At 41.1% G+C, this 25,155-nt stretch overlaps 4 protein-coding genes across 5 annotated transcripts in view; 2 read left to right on the forward strand and 2 right to left on the reverse strand.

Moving 5' to 3' along the window:
* The window catches only part of LOC104924402 (coiled-coil domain-containing protein 106), an 11,349-nt gene extending 2,880 nt beyond the window's left edge, over positions 1-8,469 (reverse strand). Inside the window, exons 1-2 of one of the 2 annotated variants that reach the window (XM_027286406.1) lie at positions 8,203-8,469; positions 7,389-7,547 (exon numbers count right to left, since the gene is read on the reverse strand). In XM_027286406.1, coding sequence (XP_027142207.1) covers positions 7,389-7,547; positions 8,203-8,239 — 196 coding nt within the window. In that variant the 5' untranslated portion in view covers positions 8,240-8,469. The remainder of the gene's footprint in view (positions 1-7,388; positions 7,548-8,202) is intronic. The other variant, XM_019253946.2, reaches the window with a different exon arrangement.
* Positions 8,470-8,605: 136 nt separating this feature from the next.
* On the forward strand, positions 8,606-10,348 carry tmem238a (transmembrane protein 238a). Its single transcript, XM_010737707.3, has 3 exons — positions 8,606-8,737; positions 9,529-9,686; positions 9,942-10,348. The coding sequence occupies exons 2-3, from the start codon at positions 9,536-9,538 to the stop codon at positions 10,103-10,105; spliced, it is 315 nt and encodes a 104-aa protein (XP_010736009.1). The 5' UTR covers positions 8,606-8,737; positions 9,529-9,535; the 3' UTR covers positions 10,106-10,348.
* Positions 10,349-13,799: 3,451 nt separating this feature from the next.
* Positions 13,800-17,084, forward strand: rcvrn3 (recoverin 3). The gene is made up of 4 exons (XM_010737708.3): positions 13,800-13,959; positions 14,758-15,288; positions 16,072-16,183; positions 16,525-17,084. The coding sequence occupies exons 2-4, from the start codon at positions 14,908-14,910 to the stop codon at positions 16,602-16,604; spliced, it is 573 nt and encodes a 190-aa protein (XP_010736010.1). The 5' UTR covers positions 13,800-13,959; positions 14,758-14,907; the 3' UTR covers positions 16,605-17,084.
* Positions 17,085-19,014: 1,930 nt separating this feature from the next.
* Positions 19,015-21,473, reverse strand: si:ch211-232m10.6 (uncharacterized). The gene is made up of 5 exons (XM_027286987.1): positions 21,371-21,473; positions 20,886-20,945; positions 20,636-20,794; positions 20,228-20,339; positions 19,015-19,657 (listed from the first exon to the last, which is right to left on the reverse strand). The coding sequence occupies exons 1-5, from the start codon at positions 21,471-21,473 to the stop codon at positions 19,015-19,017; spliced, it is 1,077 nt and encodes a 358-aa protein (XP_027142788.1).
* Positions 21,474-25,155: the final 3,682 nt, after the last annotated feature.

Here is a 25,155-nt window from a genome sequence, read left to right on the forward strand (position 1 = left end):
TTTACATGTGGCTTGTTTGAGAACCAGGGTCAGTCAGTCTCAGGTCTTTGGGTTGGGACTGCCAGTGGTTAAAAACAAAAGCAAACGTGCACAGAAGACTCCTCCCGACAAAAACTTTATTCAGGGATAAAAATCTACATCAATGACGATGCACTGTCAGATGTTTGGGTGTCCTTAAAGAAAATACCTGTTACATTATCTACTCTAATCTCTCCCAAATATTCTAAAACTTTAAATGAACCTTTTTGAAATCCACAGTGTAACGTCTGTCATCGATTGCCGTCTTGGCAGACATTAAGGTAAATAAATGTTTCTCAACCGCGCTATACCGGCCATGTATTTTGTTAAATCTCTCACCTGAGAGACAATATTTCTAAAATAAAAAAAAACCTATGATGTTTTTTTTCTTCCGTGCCGTAACGAGTTTCAGGAGATGTTTTCTTCTGATGAGAGGGGAGAAGGAAAAAAAGAAAGAAAAAAGATCTTTAACTGTGCTGACTGTGCACGATTCCTGCTGAAGCAGGAAGAACGTGAAGGACAACATGTACGACTGACTTAAATTCAGGAATACTGACAGAAACAAGTCAGATCTACTTTCTCCCTTTCCTCCAAAGTGATTCTGTCGATGATGTAGCGGTGAGTTAAGACGGAGGTTTCTAAAGAGCTGCAATCAAGCGTCCACGCTCTTAATCCTGCATAACTTAAGCCTTACTATATCTGAACGGTGAGTTGTATATAAATTCACCCTCAGTACAGTTTTCATGAACGGGGAAATTAGCTACAGAGACCAAAACTGTTTTTTGTACCAGGCTGTAAACCATGTTTTATTTCTGCTGTGAAGTTTTTAACATGGGACTTATGGGAGACTGACTCACTTCTGGAGCCCGCTCAAGTGGACGTTTGAGGAACTGCAGCTTTTTTCAGGGTTGCCATTGGGTTGCACGTTTTAAATGTGGTGGTAAACCAATGGCAACAAAGCAGAGAAGAAGCTTTACACTTTTTTAAAAGGTGTAATAACACCTTCATACGGACGAGTTCGCTTCATTAGATGACACATGTACCATAAATTAAACTTTTATGAAGCTCATATGTTCAGAGAGGTATTAATTTAACTCTTATTTATTACTGAGGTCGTAGTCTGCAGTCATGTAAAACGACTGCGTATATTATGGCACTAATTATTATGTTGTATGGAGCATTAAATGTACTGAATGAAGAAGCCGTCGGTGTGTAACGTGTTGGGTTGCATGAATGCTGTGATATTTCATTAATAAATGTATCACACCACATTAATTACTAATCTATATATAAGAGGGCGGCAGTAGCTCAGTCCATAGAGACTCCGAGCACAGGCTGCGTACCTACTTTGCACTAAATCAACAATTTGCTGTTATACTTTTGTACCATATATTTTATTTACTGTTGCATTTTGATATTTTATTATGTATAGTTGTTCTTTGTTTTTTTATTCCTATGTTGTCTATCGTGCTGCTGCACTGTAATTTCCAGCTTGGGATAAATAACGTATTCTTCTAAACATGTGTGTGGTTGAATGCGCAAAAAAACAACAAACATTTTACTTTAACCTTAATAACCTAAATGATTTTTTTGCCTGCAGCCATGTGAACATAAATAAACTTGGAACAAAGCCCACATGCATGTTGGAGCTCTGCAGCTGCATCACATTTGAACTGAACATAAAAAAGAAAAACATAAAATGAGCTTTAGTGCTAACTTTCCAGACAGGTGCATGCACGCGCGCACACATTGGACTCGGGCCCCCCTTGCTAACCACACACACACACCTGGACTCGAGGCCCCCCTCCTGCAAAACACACACACACCACACACACACACACACACACACACACACCACTTTCTGACACTTTTTCCGGGGCAGTCTGTGTCAACATAAGCAGAGTGGGACCGACGGGGGACTCGAACCATGCGGTGTTTCCAACCCGAGCCGAACATTAGTTATCCGGGATGTTTATAAACAAAGGTGGCATCTTTAGGGGTGAAGCTTTGTAGCATCCTGAACTAACTCTCCCGGAGCTCGGCTGGAGAAGTGAAGACTCCTCCCGGGTCTGGAGACTCTTAACACCGGGACTACAGTTGTCGGAGCCCGGGGCAGCAGCGGCTCGGGCGCCGGCTGCGCGGTCTGATGCGAGACGTGAACAGAGAAAGAAGAGAGAGGGGTGGCGGTGGGGGGGGGGGGGGGCGGGAAGCCGCTTAAATTCATCACCCTCCAGCTTGCGGCGGCTTACCTTATTTTCCAGCAGCGATGTGTTGCCTCGGTTCCGGGTTCCCGGTGGCCTGGTAACGGTTCCGTGTAACGTTTGTTTCCCTCTGACATGAACAAAAATGTCCAATTCTTCTCCGCTAAACAATCACTCCGCACATCCAAGATGGCTACCAGGAACACCTCCTCCTCCTCCTCCCGAGCCCCGTGTTGGACCGAGGCCCGCCCACCTCGCTTTGTGATTGGCCCCGCTGCGGCCGCGGCCGTGCTCCCATTGGCTGAGCCGCGCTGTCCGTCGACAGACGTTGTTTTTTTTCTACTACTTCCAGGAGAACTCGGCATGATTGGACGCTCGGAAGGTCAAAGGGGAAACTGAGTTTTGATCACGCCCCCCCCTCCTCCTCCCCCCCTCCCTTTCTGTTGGTCGCCATGGTGTTCTGGAAATTGAGTTATTTTTTGCCAATCTAAATATTCTCTATCTCTCTCCTCTCTGCTCTCCTCTCCCCCTCCCCCCCCCAAATCGAGAATAATAAAAGATTAGAAATAATAATATAAAGAAAAAAATAAAAATAAAACAGCCGGTACAAAACAGCATTCAGATAAGAGATATAGATATATATACAACCACCCCACACTACAACACATTAAATCGATAGAGAGAGTGATTTTATTTATATATATAGTATTGAGATTATATTAATCTATCTCTTCTCGCTATGTCTATATATATAAATTATATATTTTATATATAAAAAATACAAGAGAAAATGCCATCTGATAGGTGTCTGTAATTTTCAAGCCACAGAATGTTATACATCCAGTATATATATACTAACAAATGTCTAACTATTACAAATATATTACATAATAATATAAACAGATATAAATAAAGATACTGGGCTTATATCTATATATATCGGATCAAGAGGTATTAAAGAAAAAACGAATAAATAAGGAAAAATAATAAAACTCAACGTATGTATATAAATAGATAGCAGAATAACATGAAGTTTAAAGCTCAACAATAAGCATAACTCAGATCAGATGTGGCTTGTCCACACTGGCTTCAGTATTTATGTATTTATAACTTTTTGCTGAAATCCACAGACACACAAAATGAGTAAAACAGTCAATATCAGATAAATATTATCAAAGTTGACACCTGAAACATTCCACTAATATTAGTTGAATATTTATTTTTTCATTGAGTATTAATCTGTAACTAAAACAGCCTCCGTTCTCCTGGTTTCAGTCTGTCCACCAGATGTTTGAACCTGCTGCGGGGCATTAACACTGATGATGGATGAGAGGTCTGACTCCAGCTCCAGTTCATAGGGGTCGGTTCTGTGCAGACCAGCCGATCTTTCACACCAAACTGGGATGAACATTTCTTCATGGAGCTGACACAAACGTGTTGACACAAAGCTGGAATCACCTATTGTCTAAAATGTATTTTTGCTGCAGCATGAAGATTCCTTCTATAATAAATAATGCAAACGGCTTTTAATTTGTGGGAACGCATGGCACTCTAACGTGTTCATTTTGTTCATAGGTGATGCTGGAACGTAACCAATTACTTTTAATTGATGGTAGGTTGTAAACCTAATTAACTACTTTCCAAGTAACTATACCCAACACTGTCTGTTCACTGTATCACAGCAGTTTATCATAACCAGTGAGCCTGTGCATCACGTCTCTTTATTCCCAGGAGGTGGTGCAGTCTGCAAGCTCTTCAGACACTGATCACATCATCTGAATTTATTGTATCTTCAACATGGAGTTTTATGTATATATACCAGGCCTAAACTAGAAGCCAGTTTGGGGTATCATTTCTATGTTCTCCTTTGATGCTGAACTTTTATGTTGTGAATCGCTAAAAAAACAAAACAAAAACAAAAACAATCACATTTAAAGTTATTTATTTTTTTGCATAAGATGCTAATTACACCAAAAAAAATCAACCAGCTCAAAAAATATATATATTTATAAATTTAGGCGTGAGATATGACCAAATATTCTCTTTCCATAATACATATTAAATACAAATTTTACAAAATGCAGTATCACAAAATAAAGAAAATAATATCTCTCTTTTGATAGAAAAACAAATCCGACATCGTCTGGGCTCAAAAAACCAAAATATTTCAGTTTACACTGTTCTGATCTATAAATGTGTCAACATCTGTTAATTCCTGAGATGAACCTCCTCCTCATCATCACAACTGAACTACAAGAAATAATAATCCTGCCAACTGTAACAGCTGCAAATAAATAAATAAAAAGTCACAGATATTTAAATAAATCAAAAAGCTTGTTGGCAAATATTTAAATCTTAAAATAAAAAGTGAAACTATCTGAATGTTTCGTGTGGAACGTCTCGTCGGTCAGTTCCTGAACCTGTAGGAGATCGGCAGCAGCTTGTGAGTCTTCTTCATGGTCTGGACTTTGGTGTGCGTCGGCTCGTCCATCGTCTTGTAGCAGCGCCGGGCGTAATCCAAAAGTTTCTCCTTCGACGCCTCGAACTCTCCGACCTCGGCCACCTTGAAGGAGATCGTGACGTTAACGTGAACGATGACCTTCAGGCACAAGGACTCAAACAAAGCTCGTGTCTTGCTGCCACTCGGTGGTCAGCAACATGACGTACTCTCTTTAAAGCCACCCACCAGACTCCTCTAACAAAAACAGTAATTTCACCAGATATTTTCACATCTAACTCAGTTAAATTAGGATTTACATCGACCAAACCAGAGCGTGGTGAAACACTAACAAGACGTTGGTGAGTTTGTTTGTTTCTGTCACGTTTACGACGAGTTTACACAGTAATTAAGCAATCTTGTTGGTTAAAAGAGAAATTGAATTCATGGTCGTATTTTCTGTTTAATAATGAAAAAAGGTGTAAGAATATTGCCTTTCTTGACAGTTTATGAGTTTATTTATTACACTAGCCCTATGTAAACAAGGTCTATTGCCCTAATTCCAAAACGAAGGGAAGTTTGTGGCAATGCGTTGGACTGAAGTAAGACTGAAGGTGTGATTTTCATTTATACTTTTTCTTTAATAACAGTCAAACCAGGCGGGGTTATTTTTGACTCCAGAAGACAAAAGGTGGAGGACATCACGAGGGTTGACTAGTGAACTCAGCGCGAGAAGTTGCCGGTTTCTTTCAGCTCCGGTTGACTTTTTAGTATTAGTTCACACAATTACCTGCATGTAAATTCAGGAAAGTTTATGAAACTTGACTGACAATATTTTGATCTGGATTGAAACTGATTTAATAATTTTAATTTTAATTTTTAGATGCTTACGTTATGTACCTGAAAATACATCGTTCAAAGGAGGAGGGTTACCTGATGCATCATGTGTAAAACATCTATGAGAATAAAAGTTTGGATCTTTGCTGCATTCATGCTAATCATCATTGTTGTGATTTAGTTTGTTTCAGACCTTCTCTGGAGCCACCCGCGCCGCTCACGCGATGGGGGAGGTGGAGGCCATTGTGTTTCTGTCGACTCCGTGGATCTGGAAGGCTCGGGACATGCTTCTCACCCGCTGTACGTGGTCAGCTCTCTTAAGCGAATCAGAACGCCGTCCGGGTCTTTAACTGTGGTGCAGAGGAAATGTGGTGGAAAACTGATGTTTTGAATCATGTATATTATGTATATGGATGGTTCTCTGTCCCTCACCTCGCTGCCTCTCCCTCCCGTGGGTGATCCTGAGATCTCCTCATCTTCATCTCGGCTCTCCGCCGGCTCGCCTCTGCCTTTCTTCTTTGACCCCTTCTCCGCGACGAGTCGTCGTCCTTCCTCCTCCTCCTCTTCCTCCACGTACTCGTCCTCGGTGTAGTATTTATCCTCCTCCAGGTGAAACTCCTGCTTCACTGCAGCCGTGAAGAGTTGGACATGAATTAATAAAACAAGAACAGAGAAGGGAAACAACAGAGTCAGAGTTTCCTCACCAGGGATGGCGGTGCTGCGGCGGGTCCGCGGTCCTGGTCTCTGCAGCGTGTTGAGGGTCATCCCTGACCTGGTGGTCATGGGGGAGGGAGGAGACGGAGAGCTGGCAGGCTGGACCTTCACCCCACGCTGAGGATCTGCACACCACTCGGTCACTGCATGGAAATGTTTGACTGGTAATATTATAAATAAATTAACATGCAGGTCTGATCCACATATTTTCCTCCTCCTCACCTCCGGACTCCTCATGCTGACGATGAAGCGGTCCAGCTGAACGCGCAGGAAGTTGCGTTCCTCCTCCAACTCCTCGATTCGCTTCTGCAGCCAGGCGTTCTTCTCCAGAGCGACGTTACAGGTGAGCTCGCAGGTTAGAGACCAGGTGAAAGGGCTGTACTGAGAGTGCGGAGCTCCTGCACCACAGGATCTGCAGGGGAGAGAGGAGGAGGAAGCAGGAGAAGGAGGGGAGGAGAAGGAGGAGAAGCAAGATATAGGAGCGGGAGAGGAAACAGAAGAGGGAGGGAGAGGAGAGGAGAGGAGAGGAGAAGCAAAGGGATAGGATAGGAGAGGAACAGAAGAGGGAGAGGAGAGGAGAGGAGAGGAGAGGAGAGGAGAAAGGAGATGAGAGGAGGGGAGAGCCGAGCGAGGAGAGGAGAGAGAGAGGGGCGAGAGGAGGGAGATGAGGAGAGGGGGAGAGGAGATGGAGAGAGAGGAGAGGAGAGGAGAGGAGAGGAGAAGAGATGAGGGAGGAGAGTGGAGGGGGGGAGGGGGGGGGGGGGGGGGGTGGAGAGGAGATGAGAGGGAGCGGAGAGAGAGAAAAAGGCGATAAGAGGAAGGAGAGGAGAGGAGAGGAGAGAAAAAATAGGGGAGTAAAGGAGAGACAAGAAGAAGAAAAACAGGAGAGGAGATTAGAGAGACAAAAGAGGAACAGAGAGGAGGAGAGGAAATAGAAGAGAGGGGAGGAGAGGAGGGAAGGGAGAAGAAGTGGGAGAGAAAGGAGATGAGAGGGGAGGAGGAAATAGAAGAAAGGAGCAGAAAGGAGAGAGGAAGAGGTGGGACAGAAAATGCATTGAAAAGGAAGAAGGAGAGAGGAGAGGAGGAAACAGAACATGTACATATATATATATATATATTCAGTATAAGTACACAGAGTACTTTATTAAACCGCTCGGTCATGTGTCGTAGACGTGACGTACCGTCCATCATCTGCTGCTCCTGGTTCAGGTGATACGCAGGAGGTCTGTCCACACTCTCCTCCAGGGGGAAAGAGACCTCATAGGCATCCAGGTACAAACCTCCACCTCCTCCTCCACCACCTCCACCTGATGACGACGACGGCTGGGGCATGTAGTGCTCTGACGATCACACACAAGAACATGAGGTGAGTCAGACGTGCAAATGAATACGTTTCTGCTGTCGTCCACTGATTAAATTAATCATACAACACCTAAATGCCACCTTAAATAACTCGTTTTGTCAAAGATATCCAGTTTGCAACGATTTAAATCAGATTAAAGCAGCAGATCGTCACATTTAATAAGCTTGAACCAGCAGATCTTTAACATTTCTTGCTTTGAAAATCAAATGAATTAAACAATAAAGCATTGTAGATGACCGACCGGGTGTTTCTGCTCTAATAACAGCTAATAATAAAGTTAATTAAGTTAAAAATGAGCCTAAAATACATGGAAACAAACCAGCAAAGCAGAACATCAGTAAAACAGTCATAACAAGGTGCACAGTACTGATAGATAACGGAGGTTATAATCAACATTAGTGACTTTAAAGAGGCAATTTAACAGCAGGGAGTGATTTATAAGCATTTTATACTTTATAATTATGATTTTTAGCTATTGTAAAAACATAAAACATCAATTCCTTCAGTGTGTGAACTCTCTACAGACAGAAAAGTCCAGTATTTGCCAAACATTGAGCTTAAAAGTGACTTAAAGACGCTCAGGATGCACGAGATGGATACGCCATTTAAAAAAAAGTTGTAGCTGTTGTTACCTGGCGGGCTTGTATCGTCTCTGTTTGGAGGATTCATGACTGACAGGAGAAGAACTCGATGAGTTATGAGTCAAACGTTTGGACAGACTTGTTATTATTTGTCCTGAGCAGCTCTGTGTTCAGTTATACTTCTGTAATACGGCCTGAAAAACGACGAACAGCTGCTGCTTTGCAGCCGCGCGGCCTCATTATTACCTGATTATAAGTGGCCTCAGCGGGTGTGAGTGCACCTGTGCACATGCGCACAACAAGAGCGCTGACTCGTTATCCAGAAAATAAAATAATAAAGTTTTAAACTGTTTAAAAACTTCTAATTCCAACACAATTACTCATATCTGACATTTTAAATGTGTTTTTTTAAAGCTGTTATTAAAGTATTGGAACGGGTCCGAACCGGAAACACGTCACGTGAGGGCGGTGCACAGGTGTGGTACAAGCCAAGGTAAGCGCGGAAGTAAGCGAGGAACTCAACGAGAGAAGTTTCAGAAAGACGATTAATCGAGTTTTTATGCTGCCAGACGAACAACAATAACACGTGAGTCTAATTAAAACTGCTGTCGGTGTAAAATTAATTAATTAAATTTGGTTTCAGGACGTAAATTAGGTCGAATATGCAGAAACAGTCTCACCTGCCCAGGTATGAAGTCTGCAGGGATTCCTCACGAAGTTAAAAGAGAAAAACTAAAGACCTCAAGTCATCTAAAAACTAAGTATCCTACATTTATAGTATCAAGTACTGACTCCAGCTTTACATGTGAGGACTTATTTTTTAATAATTTTGAGGTTTGGTTGGACAAAATGTGTCACGTGTCCAACTATTTTCATAATATTTACAAAGTAAACAATCAATCCAGATTAATCCACACTGAAAATGATCAAATCTTGCCTTTACATCATTGGTTTCAGTTTAAAATAATGTTAATTAACTAACATTTTGTGCTGATTTCTGACCATTTTCATACTAAAACTTTCAAGTTAAAGACGTATTTACACCTGGCGGATATTAAAATATGTATTACAGTCAGAATCATTATTAAGTAAAAATATAAGAATAAGAAGGAAGATCAACAAAAATGATATATATTATAATAACAGTCTAAAAAATATGAACAATATAAATATATGTAGAATATTTTTAGGATGAAAAGAGTTGTACATTCTTGTGCAGAAATGTGCAAATATGCCAGATAATGTGCAAAATTCACATTATGCAGAATATTTCAAAGATATATATTTATCAAAATAGTAGTTAGAGGATGTTAAATAAAAGGTAACGCATGTTTTTATGTATAATAAGATAATATTCGCTCTCTTTCTTTCTGACAGGTTCATTATGGCCCTCAGTGACGGCCTCTCCCACTGTAAACTGGCTCTAGCCTTCGCTGTGTTGATGGACTTACTGGGAGGAGCCGCTCTGCTGGTGGGAGTCTTCGCCCCACTGGAGATCAAAGGACAGGACTTTGGAGACTTACTGGTGTATACTGGTATGAAATGGTCATAAACTCAACATTTCATCAACAGTAGTGGAGGGATGATTTGAAATAGACATGATGAGTTAAACCAGAAAAGAAGAAGCACACCATGTCTCACCATGAAGAGCTTTGTCTGTAAGAATCCAACTATCGGTGGACTAAAAAAGAGAAAACTCACAGATAAAAAGACAAACCAGAACTAGAAAAAACAAATAAAATAACACATAAAACAGTTATAAATGTTTGCCGTACTTGTTCTGTGTGCAGGAGCTCTGTTTGTGCTGATGTCTCTGGCCGGGTGGGTGTTGTGGTACAGCGGAAACATCGACGGCCTGACGACCAAGAAGGAGCTGGGACACATCGGCAGCGCCGTCGACCGGCTGGCTCGCAACCTGAGCCGCAAGATCCGCACGTACAGGACCCAACGCTGAGCCGGCCAGGAAGATGTCTGGATTTTTAAAAATTTTAACAGTATGTCTGTGTTTGTCAGTGTTAATATGAAATAGTGAATTTGTTACCTCGACTACTGAAGTACACAAAATGTTTTCTTGCTGTTCTGTTACAGAGTCGTGCTATTGATGTTTTATTCTCGTTAGTATATTTTTATGTCTAATGTTGTTCAGTAAAAACGTGGTCTCATGTTGTATTTCAATAAAAGACATTTCATACATGGAGAAATAGATTTTTTTATTATTATTATTATTAAAAGCAAAATGAGTTTGATAAACTAGTTCTGGAACATTTTTACATTTATGCATTCGTGTTTCAAGATATTATGCTTATTATCAATTGCTTAAAATAAGATTCAAGGTGATACAAAACGCTTTAAAACAACATTTAACCAGAGATACAGTTAGAGTGTGTTTACAGTTAATTCAATAAGACAAATAAACAGCATTCTTTACACTGTGTTGTGCTATTTTACTGAACAATTCCAATTTATTATGTAGCTCTACTGTTTTTCTCTGCATTCGTGTCTCCCCCGCTGTAATAACACATTATTTCCTCACGCCGGTGACCAATAAATAGTTATTTTTCTTATGTATTATTATATTAATGTATATTTACTTGTGTATTCAGAGTTTAAGGGGTAAATCTAAACTGTACTGACCTCCATTGGTGACAATCAGGAACTACAACAACATCAGCCGACCATCTATCACAATCAGAGCTGATGTTTTATTTAGATGTAAAAGAAAAAAAGTTGAAGTATCATCAGTTATCAGTCCGTAGAAGGCTGATTAATGAACTGCACCTGAACTCATCCATAAAAAGAAGAGTTACCTGACAGGAAATGACCCGGCAGCAGATTTCCTCTCCACCTATAAGGAAAGTTCATTCTGACACAGCTCGGCTAATCTGATTCACCTCTCACCTTGTGCTGAAAACGGGTTACAGAGTAATGGATTACACTCTGTGGGATTATTGCAACCTCTAGAGTTACAAATCTACTGTATATATTCTGTTATTATATAACACCTTCATGTTGTGTCATTTTATGTTACTGAATTCATATTACAGTGTTTTAATCTGTACATTCTTCCATTATTTTAAATATTTCACATCTGTTATACGTGTTTATATGATACATTTTAATTTTAGTTTATAAAAAACACTTTAAACATCATAAACACAGTGAAACTTCATATATTTGTTGGGAGTATTGAAGTGAAACAGAAAATATCTTTAAAAAGACATAGGTTATGTAGTGGAAACCAAAAAAAGATCACACAAATATTAAACTTTCATGCGAGCTTTCAGTCAGAGATCCTCTTTAACGCCGACATCAGATTAAACCTAATCAATCTGAGTGCGTTCATTAACCTGGATTCACTTAAAAGGGTCAACTCTAATCTTAATTTGAGATTCACTTCGACTCACAGCTCACCTGGTTTCACCTGAGACGCCCTGATACTGTTAAATCCTCAAACAAGTTCACTAAATGTGGACTCCAGCAAACTGTTTCTTCTTCTCTGCCTCTTCTTTCGCTTTGACTTTGAGGTTTTTAGTCTGAACTCAGCGTTCCTCGACAGCTCTGTGACCCTCGGTGTGTGAACCCTGTCAACCCACCGCTCAATAAGCGTATCGTGAGCAGACAGTCTTTGTGCAGCTGATAATGGGATTATGAGCACACACACACTTAGCTGGCACTGGCCTGGTATTCAAGACATTCAGTGACTTCTTGTAGCCTGACAGGCGACCTCATGCAATCATGCAAATCATCACTGCCACAAAATGTTTTAGGGTGGAGGTCAGAAGGATGGCACTTCTGGAGCCAGCCTCAAGTGGACGTTTGAGGAACTGCAGTTTTTGGCACTTTTGCATTGGCTTCACTTCACAGCCACGGAGGTTGCTGCTTGGTTTTTCCCAATTTTAACCGTGTAACATCCCTGAAGCCATGAACTTCTGCTGCCACACCTGGTGTCATGCATGACCACAGTTTATTATGTGCTTTAGTAAGACTAAAACTACTAAAACTAAGAATATTAGTGACTTCAGTGCAGCCTTTTAGTACATATGAACAGAAGCAGTTTGACTGTTTAGGACCTGAAGATGAACTGATCTCCTGAAGTTTATTTTTGTCCCTCAAAGTCTAAATGTTTTTGGATGTTTTCTCATAATGCAGGTTACAAAGAGTCTGGATTTATTGGCACCTGTCACCATCTCTCCCCACAATACCCATAATCTGGTTTGGGCTAAGAAAGGGAATCCTCTAATTGAAAGGGAAAAGGGATTAAAATGGAGGAGGAGAAGGAGACAGTGAAGCAGTGATAGTGATTTTAGGTGCCGTAAGAAGGATTTGGTGCACAGCAGACAGTGCGTTGGTAGAAGGAATTGAAAATCAGTGGTTGCAGAATGTGTTATCAAAGCTCTTCGGCCTGACATTGACGACTGTATTCCCCAAAGAGAAAAGTTTAATCAAGACACCATCATGGGCATCACAGCTTCCAAGTACTTCCAGATACTTTCTTTTCAAACATTGGGGCAATAGAACAAAGTTCCGTTTCAAACTTGGTCATTCGCCCATTAAACCTACCAACATTGCTGAGAGGTCAAATTTGTTCGCAAACATATTTAAACCTCCAGAAGTTACAGGCCAACAATCATACATTGTATGTTTGTCCTTTGGCAGAGCTCTCCAAAGCCGCAGCAGCCAGATGGCAAAATCCAAATCACCTGTGGAGCCACGGCTGAAGGTGCCAAAAGGGAGGCGGGCTGCTGAAGTTAGGCCATAGCACGTCAGCAGAGGAGTTTGGTTGTTTTATTTTAAATCAGGAGACAGATCAGAGGTTTGCCAAGAAGCTTAGCGTAGACGCTGCTCTATACTTGGGAGATCCAAGGATGCTCTTATAGCAGGGAGATCCTTTTGTGGCTGATGGATGCAGCTACAAAAGTGGTGGGTGTGGAGGATGTCTGCTGGTATTTATGTCACCATGATCAGGTTGAACACACATACTGTTGACATACTTAGTTGTTGTTTGCTTGGTGATATTGTCGAATAGCTTGAGCTTACACCTCGAACCACAGCAGGTGTTAAGCGGCTTCATGTTAGTTCATAGTAGGCAGTGCTGGAAGAAGTACTCATATCTTTTATTTGAATATAGAAAACATTGGGTAAGGGACTCAAATGCAGTCTGTAGGGGCTTGCCTTAGGTATTGCAGGGTGGCCAGTTGAAGATCAGTAAAGTCAATCAACCTACAGGTGCTCTTAACCAAGGAAAAGGAGGCTGGTATACCTACTGACATGGCTGATGAAGGATAGTGGAACTGGGTCTGAGGGCATCTGGTGGACAGGTAGAGAATGGCAATAAAGAAGAATCGAAGTCTGGAGGGAGAGTATGACAGTCACTGTCACTAATTCACCTCATATGGCCCTGAAATGAATTAAAGAGAGCTGGTTCAGGGGAGGGGAGGTTAAAGTGGTTAAATACCACTCCCAAAACAAAGTCATGATGTCTGAGCCCTGAAGGTTCAGACTTCTAATTGTGTGTTGACAGCAGAGCAGATGGTGGATCAGCACTCAACAGTCATTTAAGCGCATATAAAATCTCCTGCAGTACGCCAAGCAGAGCCTTGACTACGTTAAGTTAAAAAAACAAAAACAAAGTCAGGTGTTCACACGGGTGATGCTGTGCTCTGAACAGTGGCTCCACCTCTGAAGAGTGGCTCCACCTCACTGTGATCCAGTTTAATTGACTTATCTCATAATGTGGAGGCTGATTTCCTCCGCTGCTCACAGGCAGAGCATCGCTGTTTTTCCTGAACTCCTCAGCTGCTCACACAGGTAGGAAACAACCTGCGCTACACTGACAACATGAAATATCAGGATCCTTAAGACTCAAGAAACTGAACATCACGAATGAACATCGGACTTTTGATTGTTGGTATTGGCAGTGTTTATCGTAAACTAGGTTTATGTTGGATTCACATCAAGAGATCATCAAGGGAAGACTTTGAATGGATGAAAAGTAGAACTGTTTAAATACGTTGTCTACTTTTATTTGTAAATATGATTAACAAAGTATAACATGGAGCTTTGCTGGGACTTCATATTGAACTGAGTCTATTAATGGCCACCATAGTGCTTCACTTGCTCCCTGGGGGGATTCGATTATTCCGTCCTGGTTGTCACAGACAACAAGTTAATTACATTTGATTACAAATTTTCAGTCTCATGTGCAATTCTAAGTGTAGTAATGTTACTTTTGGTCAATGGGCACAATAAACCAACAACAATTGAGATGGAGGCTTGACTTGTTCTAATTATGGGATGGGAACCATTAACCATTTGCAAAAAAAGATTATGCTACAAGCACATACCAAAAAGTGAGGTCAATGAGTTGAGAGATCAGTAAAGACAGTCACCAAGCTGAACGTACTCAATCAGACTTAATCGGTGCATAGACAGCAGGTTTATCTCTTTACTTTGCCAATTAAACAGAATTTGCATAATTGTCTGGCATACAGACTTCAAAGCACTTCAACCTTGACCAGGCTTGAACCTTGTCCGTGACACCAATTGCTGGTATTACTTATGGTTGATTGGCCTAATGAGATTACCAAGCTTCTGCTCTTTTTCCAGCATATGTATCTCTGTGTAGGCCAGGACCAAGATCAAGAAGAATACTGCAACCAGAGTAGAGGAGGCAGCTCCCTAGGTTGAAGCTGTGTGTCAACAGCCCTGGAAGGGGCATTTTGATATAGCTCAAAAAAATCACCAACACCACTAACAATGGGGAACACCAAGAGCGGAGCTGTGTCTAAAGAGATCCTGGAGGAACTAAAACTCAACACCAAGTTCTCAGAGACTGAGATTGTCCAGTGGTATGAAAACTTCAAAAGGCAGTGTCCAACAGGACGCATCTCGAAAGAAGAGTTTCAGGACATCTACAGCAAGTTCTTCCCAGATGGTGATGCCCAAACGTATGCCCAGCATGTCTTTCGCTCCTTTGACACAAACGCCGATGGCACACTGGACTTCAAGGAATACATTATTGCTCTCCATATGACGTCAACAGGGAAGACCAACAAGAAACTGGAGTGGGCCTTCTCATTGTTTGACGTAGACAAAAACGGATACATCACCAAGTCAGAGGTTAGGGAAATCTGCACGGTGAGTATTGGAGAAAGGGAAGTGATGTAATAGCTTAACTACTTCCAGATGTTTGGGAATTGTCTAAAGGAACAACTGCCCCTAACCATTTCTGGCCAAGAGACTCATTAGTAGGAATATAGACAACAGTATCATCTGCATACAGAATAATTTCAGGCTGTCACATCCTGTATCTTTTGGTGACTTCTCAACAATAAAACAAGTGTAGAGTTTGCATAACTTAACAATACACTATTATTAACCCCAAACATCTGCATTTTACATCTTAAGTCTGTGTGTGTTAGCTAACATTTTAATTTAAAATAACACACACCTAAATGCTTGTTTGGCTGCTTAAACATAACTCTCCTTAACATAAACATAACATATGTATAAAGTTCTTTCTGGTTGACCAAAGAAAATTATATATTTACATTATTTCTTCAGATTTATTTCTTTAGCGTGCACTCCAAAATAGCCAAAAACTCTGTAGGTTAACAGGAAGAGAATATAAAACTAGGGTTTTTAGGGAAAAGGCAAATCCTTCTTTAGTCTGACTGCAGTTTGTCTGTATAAAACAATTCGTCACTGATTTGACAGCCTGGACATTTGTTCAATAATCCTTTCTTTAAGCCATGCAATAATAATGAAATGTGAGGCAGTGGTTGCAGTTTTTCAAAGTCAAGCTTTCCTATTTTTCACATATGTTATTCAGTATCTTTAAAATGTACATTGCTCCAGATAATCTGTTGCCTCTCTCTCTCTTTGACCAGTCTGTCTTATGTTTTGTTTTTTCCTTAACAGGCGATTTTCAAGCTGATTCCTAGAAATGAACTGTCTGCACTGCCTAACGATGAAAACACAGCTGAGAAAAGGGCAGATAAACTCTGGAGGTTCATTGCCAAGGGTGATAATGGTAAGATGTAAATGGAAACATGAATGAGACATATCTAGTGCTCTTGCTTTTAGTTTTAGTTCGTTGAACGAGGCTGTAAACATGTTTATTTCTGCTGTGAAGTTGGGCATTTTAACATGGGGACTTATGGAAACTGACTCCTTCTGAAGCCAGCCTCTGGTGGCCACATAAGAACTGCAGTTGTTTGGATTTTGAACATTGAGCTTAATGTCACAACTCTGGAGGTTCCCACTTGATTCAGACTGAAAACAACTCTGTGTTAATCAGTGTGATGACTTTAATGTCATTTCATTCACCTGAACTAAACTTCTTTTATTTTATTTTCCTTTTTTTGTCTTCAGAACGAGTGGCTGAAGAAGAATTTATCCAGGGTGTGTTGGACAATGAAGTGGCTCTTCGTTTGATTCAGACTTTAAAGTAACTCTTCTACAAAGTCATTGTGTCTCATTCCAGTCCTGTCTTTCCAATGCTATCCTTCATGTAACGCTAAGGCAAAGACACCTGACAAGCACTTTCACAAAATGTGAACACGCCACAGGAATTCCTACTTGACTTCTGTCTACTATTTAATATCCCCTCATACAGACTAAATGACACTTTCCCACAGCTAAATAAAATGCTTTAAGGTTTAAGGCAAAACACTTACAGTATTTCTCAGTGTTTAGTTTGCGTTTCTTGAGAAAATCAAATTACAAACATGTCTTCTACGAACTCAAGCACACATTTTGATATGATAACATGTCATTAACACAAAATATTGACGTTTTTTTTCTCTACTTGGCAGTCAACGCTGCTCCTGTTAGTGTCTCTTATTTTACCCTGCAATGTTTTTTAAAACCCGGACTAAGTGCAGAATGTACGTGGGTCCTTCTTATTGTCTAATTTTGTGTCTTTCACTGTTTAATTCATCCATGTGTCACGATCATACATGTAAGTAAGTGGTGTATATTGGAAAATAGGTTTGTTCATATACATACAACAACGTGTAAAACTATGTTTGTTTTGTTGACCCTGGACTTCCCTTGACAATAAATTCAATAAAGACAAACCATGAAATTGTTATAGAGTTGTAAAGATGTTGGAAGTCTTTTTTCGTCTTCTTTTACAGTCAGTTATGTTGTTAATAAAAACTGGGAATGGTTGGTTGGGGCACAAGCAAATGCTGGCAGGGAGTGGAGCCAGTGTTGTGCCAGAACCGGAGCTGGGCAAGCATGCAATGTAACCGGCTCAGTAGACTCTATGGACAAAATGACAGAAGCGAACAGACCAAAGAGGACGTTGACAGAAGAAGATTAGAAGAGATTAGAAGAAATTAAATGACTAATATGATTAATAGAAATTATTTTTATCAAGTAAAGCGTGCTACATCCTGCAAAGTGATGTGAGAGGCTCGTCTTACATAAACTGTTGTATAATTCAAACTTTTAATTTAAATTTTTAATTACTTTCCACATAGAGCCCAATGACCCAACAACCCGGTTTATCTCTGCTTCACTGCCTATATTATGTCAATCTCTCTCTCTGTCAGTCTTATTTCCCTGACTGGGGAGATTATTGACATAATCTTCTGTCCAGTATTTGAAAGCATCTGCCTTAATTTCTAAATCTTTCTGTTGCTGTAATCTTTGATTCTCGCTTTTCTCTCTTTCTTACATGAGCATAAACACAGGGAAACATAGAAAGCACAGAATACCGGGTATATACACTCATGTAAACTGTGTATTCAGGCTTCATACTGATGATTTAACTACCTCTTACATTCACATATCAAATCCTGGATTCCCAAACTAATCAACCCCATTTTTGTGCTCATTACATAACATAATAACTTATTAAATATAGACAAAACATCATGTTCTACTGAAGTTATATTTTTCACTATGTTTCACCATATAAGTGATGATTACATGAGAAGACGTCATCAGACAGTGTTGTTTGTTTTTATTTATGACCTTACTGGAAGGGATTTTAAGATATTCTTGCAAACAGATTAAAAACAAAAATGTAAATATGCCACAAACAAACGTCCATTCGCATGGCTTCACATCATTGACTTTAAGTTTGCCAAGACAGATGCCGAGCTGGGCTGACTGCTGTTGGACTATTAAGTAATATTGGATGGCTGCTACGTCTTGTGTTGTTGACCTTGCTTTATGTTTGTCTGTTAGCAAAGTTGTGTAATCATAATAAATACACATGTACCAGCTGTGAATTACACTCTGACATTGCAGGGATGCCAAACGCAAACAAAACCAAATCTTACGTAGTCTCTTTTTAAGATTTTTGAAAAATAATTTACAATTAAACTTGTAAAAAAAAAAAAAGATGCAATAGTTATATAAATATATAAATAAACACATACATGGTTTGGTCTTCCTGTCAAAACATTAACAATGCCGTTGGGTAAAAAAACTGTGTGGACTGATTATTGCAAGTAATGAAGAAATCCAGAGGTGTACCATTTAAAGCTTCAGTAAGAGATATTATTATGTTAACACTGACAACGTTACCAGCAAAGTCAATAGAAGAGTGACCAAACTCAATGCAGCTTTTAGTCTCTTTCTGTCCAGTTGTACACTTCGCACATCATATTTGCTAACTTGTTAGCATAAAAACACGATAATCCAAGAATGTATCGGTGTGAGTTTGTTGGAGTGTTTGTTTGTCTTTCTGCGCCCTAGTGGTGAGGAACTTCTAACTGGGGAAGACTTGAAAAACCATTATCATTTGAGACAATAAAACAAGACAGGTTTTTGAAGCCATGCGTTCAAGTCTTGAAATGTATCAAATCTTTGTGGAGCCAAAATGTTTGTCCTTGAGCCCCCAAAGTCTTAGCAGAGTGAGTCCTCTCTTTCCTCTTGCAAATCGTAATCTATCTCATCCATCTCGCGTTCACAGTCTTCACATCCTTCAGTACCGCATCCCTCCAGGACCACAACACCATGATGGTCCACCAGCCTTCCTCCCCCAACTGCTCCCATTGTGCCAACTCCTCCTACTGCTCCCATTTCTTCAACTCCCTCCGCTCTTCCCATTCCCATCCCAACTCCATTCCCACCAATGCCGACTCCTCCTACCCCCATTCCTACCATTCTTGCCATTCCTCCCATTCCTCCCATTCCCATCCCAAGGCTAACAGCAGCTCCCATCCCTCCAACTCCAATTCCTCCTCCACCAACAAGCAGCGCTCCCCCAGCGCCACATGCCAAATGTCCGACAGTTGGTCCCACTGCTCTGGGCCAGAGAGGGTCCATGAGCGCCCCCTGTTGGCCGAGCTGAATCAGCTGACTGATGGAGAAAACCCCTCCGCCACTGCCTCGGACAACCTCCTCGTAAGAAGGTGCGCGGGCAGTAGCACGAACTTCCTCCAGCCTCACCCGAGCCCGGTGCTTCATCTCAATGATGGTCTTGGTGTAGGAGTTGAGCGTGGCCACCGCAGCTGCCATGCAACAGCTGAACGATAACCACGCCATGCTGGTGAGAAGAGGGAAGAAAGATTTTTACCTCTGTGTTGTTTAAAGGTCTGGTCACACCGTAAGTTCATCCATGTGACATTACGAACGATTTGGTGGTAGAAGTTTGGTGAACTTTACGGGGACTCGTGATTATTCCAATTGTAGTTTGATTAGGTTTAGATACCAGAACTACTTTGTTAGGTTTAGGAAAAGATCATCAGCCTAGATCAAGAACCTATTAAAGCCCCACCGATTCAGACCAATGGATAGAGCCAACAGTCACTGAACTAACAAATGCAAGAAGGGCATTTTTCAGAGTAATTGACTTTGTTTCCGGGATAATGGTCGGTGAGACAAATGGGCTTTTCCAATGGGACATTCTTCAGACTGTTGGTGTTTGGGAATAATGGAAGTGCAACCGACTCACAGGGCTAGTTGAAGAACTACTGTACCAGGTGATCTAACAGCTATCATCATTTGAAATGTTAACATTCGCCTCTCGGTGAGCGACTTTAGTGATTTCTTCAATATTTCAGTTTTAAATGCTGGTGTGACAAAGCCGTAATGGGTTAAACTGAAATACACTTACGCAAAAGACCATCCGTAGTCCCAGGTCTGTGGCCTCCAGTCTTTGGGCCCGATGCTCACAGTCATCTGGAACACTGTAGTGTACATCATGTGTGCTACCATCCCCATCATACCTGGTAGTGCAAGAAAATAAGACAAAGATATAGCAAATAAGTCACTGACAGTCACAACTGTTTCGCCAGTGAAACATCCTGTCAAAACTCTTGAAAGTCACAGTGGATTGAAATCACAATAAAATAAAGAGAATGAACTCTCTTCATTTTGTCTTTTCAACTAACAGTCTTTTACTAAAAACAAACTACAACAAATACTCAAGTGCAGTCCTATTGCATGTATTTGGTTCTCCTACTGTGTAAGGTCAAACAAGTTAAAGAGGACATCTCAGCAGAAAGTGTCACCTCATCCTCACCTGAGAGGACGGTGCACATGGCAGCGAAGGCGTTGATCTTGAGGGCGTTCATCTCCCTCTTGGCACAGAGGCAAATCACTTCCACACACATCAGCAGGAAGCCCATTGCCAGAAGACCGATGTACATGCACTCACTGATGACAGAAAGCCAGAGGACACCTGGAAGCACCAGTGGAAAAAGTTTATGACAGCCAACAAGAGTGAACAGTTGATTGACGAGATGTTCTACTTTGGTTTGTGTTGTACCAACCTTGAGTTTCTCCTGGCGTCAGTTCAATGAAGCTGCGACACTTTTCTTCCTGATCATTACCTGGAAGAACAACAGTTAGAGGTAAGTGCTACATTTCTGTTGTTAAAAATATCATGTTGAATGTTTAAATTGAATGCCATCATTCAGGGGATTCAAGTAAAATGTCTGTCTGTCCTTTATAGCCTCTGTCATAAGAGTGTTTTGTTACAACATGTAGTTTTTGTGTCATAAATAATCTCTTGCAAATGCAAAAATGTCCAGAGACTGTAGGACTTATCTATTACCTGTTCGGTTACTATTAAATAGTACTTTGATGTACAATGAACATGAATAATAATGAATATCACCATGAGATTGAAGTTCTGTTGGACCAGTAATCTAGTGAGATTTGGATACACCATTCAGATTCTTTCCAATAATAAACCTTGGAGTAAAAACTCAGTTGGTCTTTGTCGTTATTTATGTTTTCTGCTCCTGTCACAAACCTTCATTGTGCTTCTCACAGGACAGCCAGAAGCCGGTGTGAAAGTAACGCAGCATGTATTTGTCCTCGCCCGTCTCCCAAATGTAATGGACGGCGTTGGCCATCTGCTTTTTCTTGATCCTGGCCAGCTCTGCCTTCTGCAGCGGAGACAATGTCACGTTGGAGACCGGGTTTCTCGGATCCGGGGTTGGGGCCTCTGATGGATGGAGAAAGATGGGACACAAAGAGTGAGATAGAAGAAGAGGGGAAGATAAAGGGGGTGACAGAGAAGCTTTAATGGATGGGAATCCATATCCAATCATATCCAGAAAGGATCCAGAGGTAAAAAGGTGGAAAGACACATTTACAAATGAAATATTTTCCTAAATATTGCATCTTGTTTTAAAACCAATGTGCAAAGACGCTGTGACATAAATCTAGAAATACTGTAGTTCTTTTGTGGGTCACAGCATGTAACACACTCTAGCACTGAAACATGGCTCTTTAGGTAATCTGTCATTTTCTATGTCATGAAAATTGAATACTAGACAGAAACAAATAGGCTTAGCGCAGAAAGATAAGACAGCGGCTGTGTGAATCCAGATAACATGCGGCCGCAGATACAAAGTTCTCAGATTAGCAACAAAGCTGGGATTATTTGAATCTCTGCCGGTCAAGTGTGAAATAACTTGAATATTGGGTGCAAGGAAACTATATTGAATGGTGCAATATCCTGCACTAAATCAGTATTTACAAGTACAACAAGTACTTACATTATCAACTCTTTTTCATTGGATACATTTCACAAGACTTTGTTTATCTTAGGAAAACAGGTTCTGAAGTTTCATTTGTTGAGATCTCGAGAAATGTATCCCGTTATCACAGGATAAACATGGCAGATCAAAATGGAAGACTCTGTAGAGGAGGAACTGCCGTGTCTGTAGATATATAAGTCTCTTTCTAAGGTAACATAAACATAAAAGATAGGTATACCTCTGCAGGATACAGAGTTGAAGCGACCCAGAGCCATAAACCAAAAAAATGTGATACAAATCAATGCCCCTCGTCATGCAACACTTTAGCATCCAAACTTGGTCTTGTTGCTTTTGTACAAGGACTCCAGGTGAGTCTTTTGAAGTTGTAGACCAAGTTGTATAACCAATAAAATGTCCTGTGGATTAAAACCTCCACATATATGCTCGTCATGTTTACATCTTGGTTGTTTATTTCAGGTTCAAGCAACAGCCCCTTAAAATGTCTGTGCTTGTCCCTGACCTGGACACCAGGCTTGGAAATCACCAAATCGTCTATTGGGTTTTGTCAGTATCTGGTTTGTTACAATTGATTATGATCGGTTTATGACATTATTTCCTGCCCTCACCTGTGGTGTACGGCTGGCTGTTGTTCTGCCCACAATTCTTCATCTTGACAGGTGACAGGCAGAGCGGCTTCACCACCTTATGCGTCCCCTCACACCAATACGAGGTGCAGAAAGCCGAGACGGACAAGGTGAGGGCCAATGAGGTGAGGGAAAGTGACAGCAGGGAGCGGTTACGTCTGGACATGTTCTCCAGCATTGCTGCTTTCTCGAAAAGCCCCCAACAGGAAGCAAGACAGAGTTAAGACTTTGCGGTTTGGGGGGTTTGTGTGACACCACAATGACGAGTCCGGATGAAGTCCAGGAAGTTGTTGGGTGTGGCGATTTGTTGTGGCGGTTGAGATTGATTCATGAAGGATGGAGAAAAGGGGATTAGGGGCGTTTGAGAAGTGGAACAACGGTCAAAGATAGTAGAAGATGAAGTGCTGCAATTTAATCACAAGGAGACAGATGTGCAGGCCAGAGGTTGGAGGAGGAACTCCGACTGTCCTCCTGCTCCAGAATCAGTCAAACCAAACCAGCCTGGTTCATCAGATTTCCTTTCTTCTCGATGTTACGGCACGAGCCAAGCGAGATGTTTGACTCCACACATTTCTCCTCACCGAGCTGCCACCCTACGCCACGTCTCCACCGCCATCGCAGTGACGCTCGCTGGATCAAGATAAACGTCTAAATCTTATCCTGCGGATTTTGAAACTAATCACTCCCCGTTCTCAGGGCACATCCTGTTCCTCCAACCTGTTCCTCCACCTCTCTTCGGGAAAGGATTGAGTGATTAGTCCTGTATCTCAGCCAGGACTACCTCTGCGCCTGGTAATCTGTGTTAATCTTGCAGGGTTAGGTGGATGAGATTAATGTCCACTGACTCTCATGATGTCTGGATGATCACCTGAAAGTAAGGAAGGGAGACAGAGGCAAGCATCTGGATTAAGTATGTCAACTATGGAAGTCTTTATGTTGCACTTGTTACTCTGCTAACATGCTGAACACACTTCACCTCCAGTGTTTACAAGGTGTAAGACACCAACCATAAACTGCAATGCCCTGGTTCTACCTACAGCATGAGATATGAGTTATGTCATGAGATAAATCCTTATTTTTTATGGGTATATTACTCCAGGAAATAGAAGTATTCTCCTGTGTCTTATACATTAATAACACTTTTTTCCTTAAACGTTGGGATGTCCACTGAAGTTTAAGAGATAGTTTTGTGGGTTTGAACAATGTTTCGGCAGCACAGCTTGAGTCTGAAATGATCGACCCACAGACGGGTCAATGAGATTTACCATAGACCATCATTTCAATCAAATCACATTCAATCAGGCGTTGGGATTTAATTCGGTCCATCAAATCATCTCATGGTGTCAAACTATAATCCATACAGCACACAGGCTGTTATAGTTCTGCTGTACATGTGTAGACATCATGTCTCCATACACCTGTTCATGTTGTCAACAGCTGAGGATTAACCAGACTAACAGCTTCAAGGCATGAGCCCCAACATACAGAACATTATTTTTTAGTGGTTTTAATGGAGAGTTTGGTGGGTAAACTCTGTTTTGACTGGTCACCACATTAAAACAAAAGATTCACAGTCAATAAAAGTCTCATCATGATGAGATGAAACCTCGTCCCCCCCTTCATGTTTGTGATTGGAAAAATCCAGCTGTTGTTCACGCTCAACTTTTGATCAGCTTACACTCGTACATTAAGGTAAGAAATAAAAAAATCAGCTCGACTCACCTTGTTTGGGACCCCGGCAGAGACTCTTTCCTTCACCTCTCCTCGAACATGGATTCCTTTACCTTTTCCTCTACACTCCCTCATCACTTCCTCCTCCGTCTTGGGTTGAGTTTCCATCAGAAACCCACCCAGATCTCACTTTAATCCCCACAAGTCCATCTGTTACTTTCCCTCCCCTTTGCTCCTGATATTTTCTCTATTCATCCCCACATCACTCTCTCTCTCTCTCCCTCAGTCTCTCTTCTTCATCTCTTCCTGACCTCTGGTCTTGCAGTGATTAATTCGACAGTATGGTACAGACCAGCTTAGATTGAGATGTGTGACAGCACTGTGGGCTCACGATGGTCTGTGCTGCTCTCTAAACTTCAACCCTACTTAAGACAAAACAGTGCAGCTGTACAGTTTATATACAGCTGCTGGCTTTAGGCAATCACGTCGCTTCAAAGTCATGGGTTTGAATCCCAGATTGGAAAACCAGGAACAGCCTGCTTGAACTGTTTCAGTCAAGTTTCTTTGGAGTCCTGGAACAGTTTGAGAAACAGATTCAACAGCCGGGATTTTAAGTCATTTAAGTTGATATTTGCTGCCTTTATTTCATTATTTTCAACTGACCAACTCTACCTTTTACTCATTTCTTTCTACACTTTTCTACATTGTTATGGCGATTACAGACTTTGTTGATAAGA

The sequence above is a fragment of the Larimichthys crocea genome, chromosome XIII, assembly GCF_000972845.2.
Source record: "Larimichthys crocea isolate SSNF chromosome XIII, L_crocea_2.0, whole genome shotgun sequence".
In the NCBI taxonomy this organism is placed as follows: domain Eukaryota; kingdom Metazoa; phylum Chordata; class Actinopteri; family Sciaenidae; genus Larimichthys; species Larimichthys crocea.

Coding starts and splice junctions, on each gene's coding strand:
- tmem238a (XM_010737707.3), top strand. CDS start 9,536: ATGGCCCTCAGTGACGGCCTCTCCCACTGTAAACTGGCTCTAGCCTTC. Junction 9,687..9,941: donor AGACTTACTGGTGTATACTG/GTATGAAATGGT, acceptor TTCTGTGTGCAG/GAGCTCTGTTTGTGCTGATG.
- rcvrn3 (XM_010737708.3), top strand. CDS start 14,908: ATGGGGAACACCAAGAGCGGAGCTGTGTCTAAAGAGATCCTGGAGGAA. Junction 15,289..16,071: donor AGGTTAGGGAAATCTGCACG/GTGAGTATTGGA, acceptor TTTCCTTAACAG/GCGATTTTCAAGCTGATTCC. Junction 16,184..16,524: donor CATTGCCAAGGGTGATAATG/GTAAGATGTAAA, acceptor TTTTGTCTTCAG/AACGAGTGGCTGAAGAAGAA.
- si:ch211-232m10.6 (XM_027286987.1), bottom strand. CDS start 21,473: ATGGCCAACGCCGTCCATTACATTTGGGAGACGGGCGAGGACAAATAC. Junction 20,340..20,635: donor CATGTGCACCGTCCTCTCAG/GTGAGGATGAGG, acceptor TTGCACTACCAG/GTATGATGGGGATGGTAGCA. Junction 19,658..20,227: donor GACTACGGATGGTCTTTTGC/GTAAGTGTATTT, acceptor TCTTCTCACCAG/CATGGCGTGGTTATCGTTCA.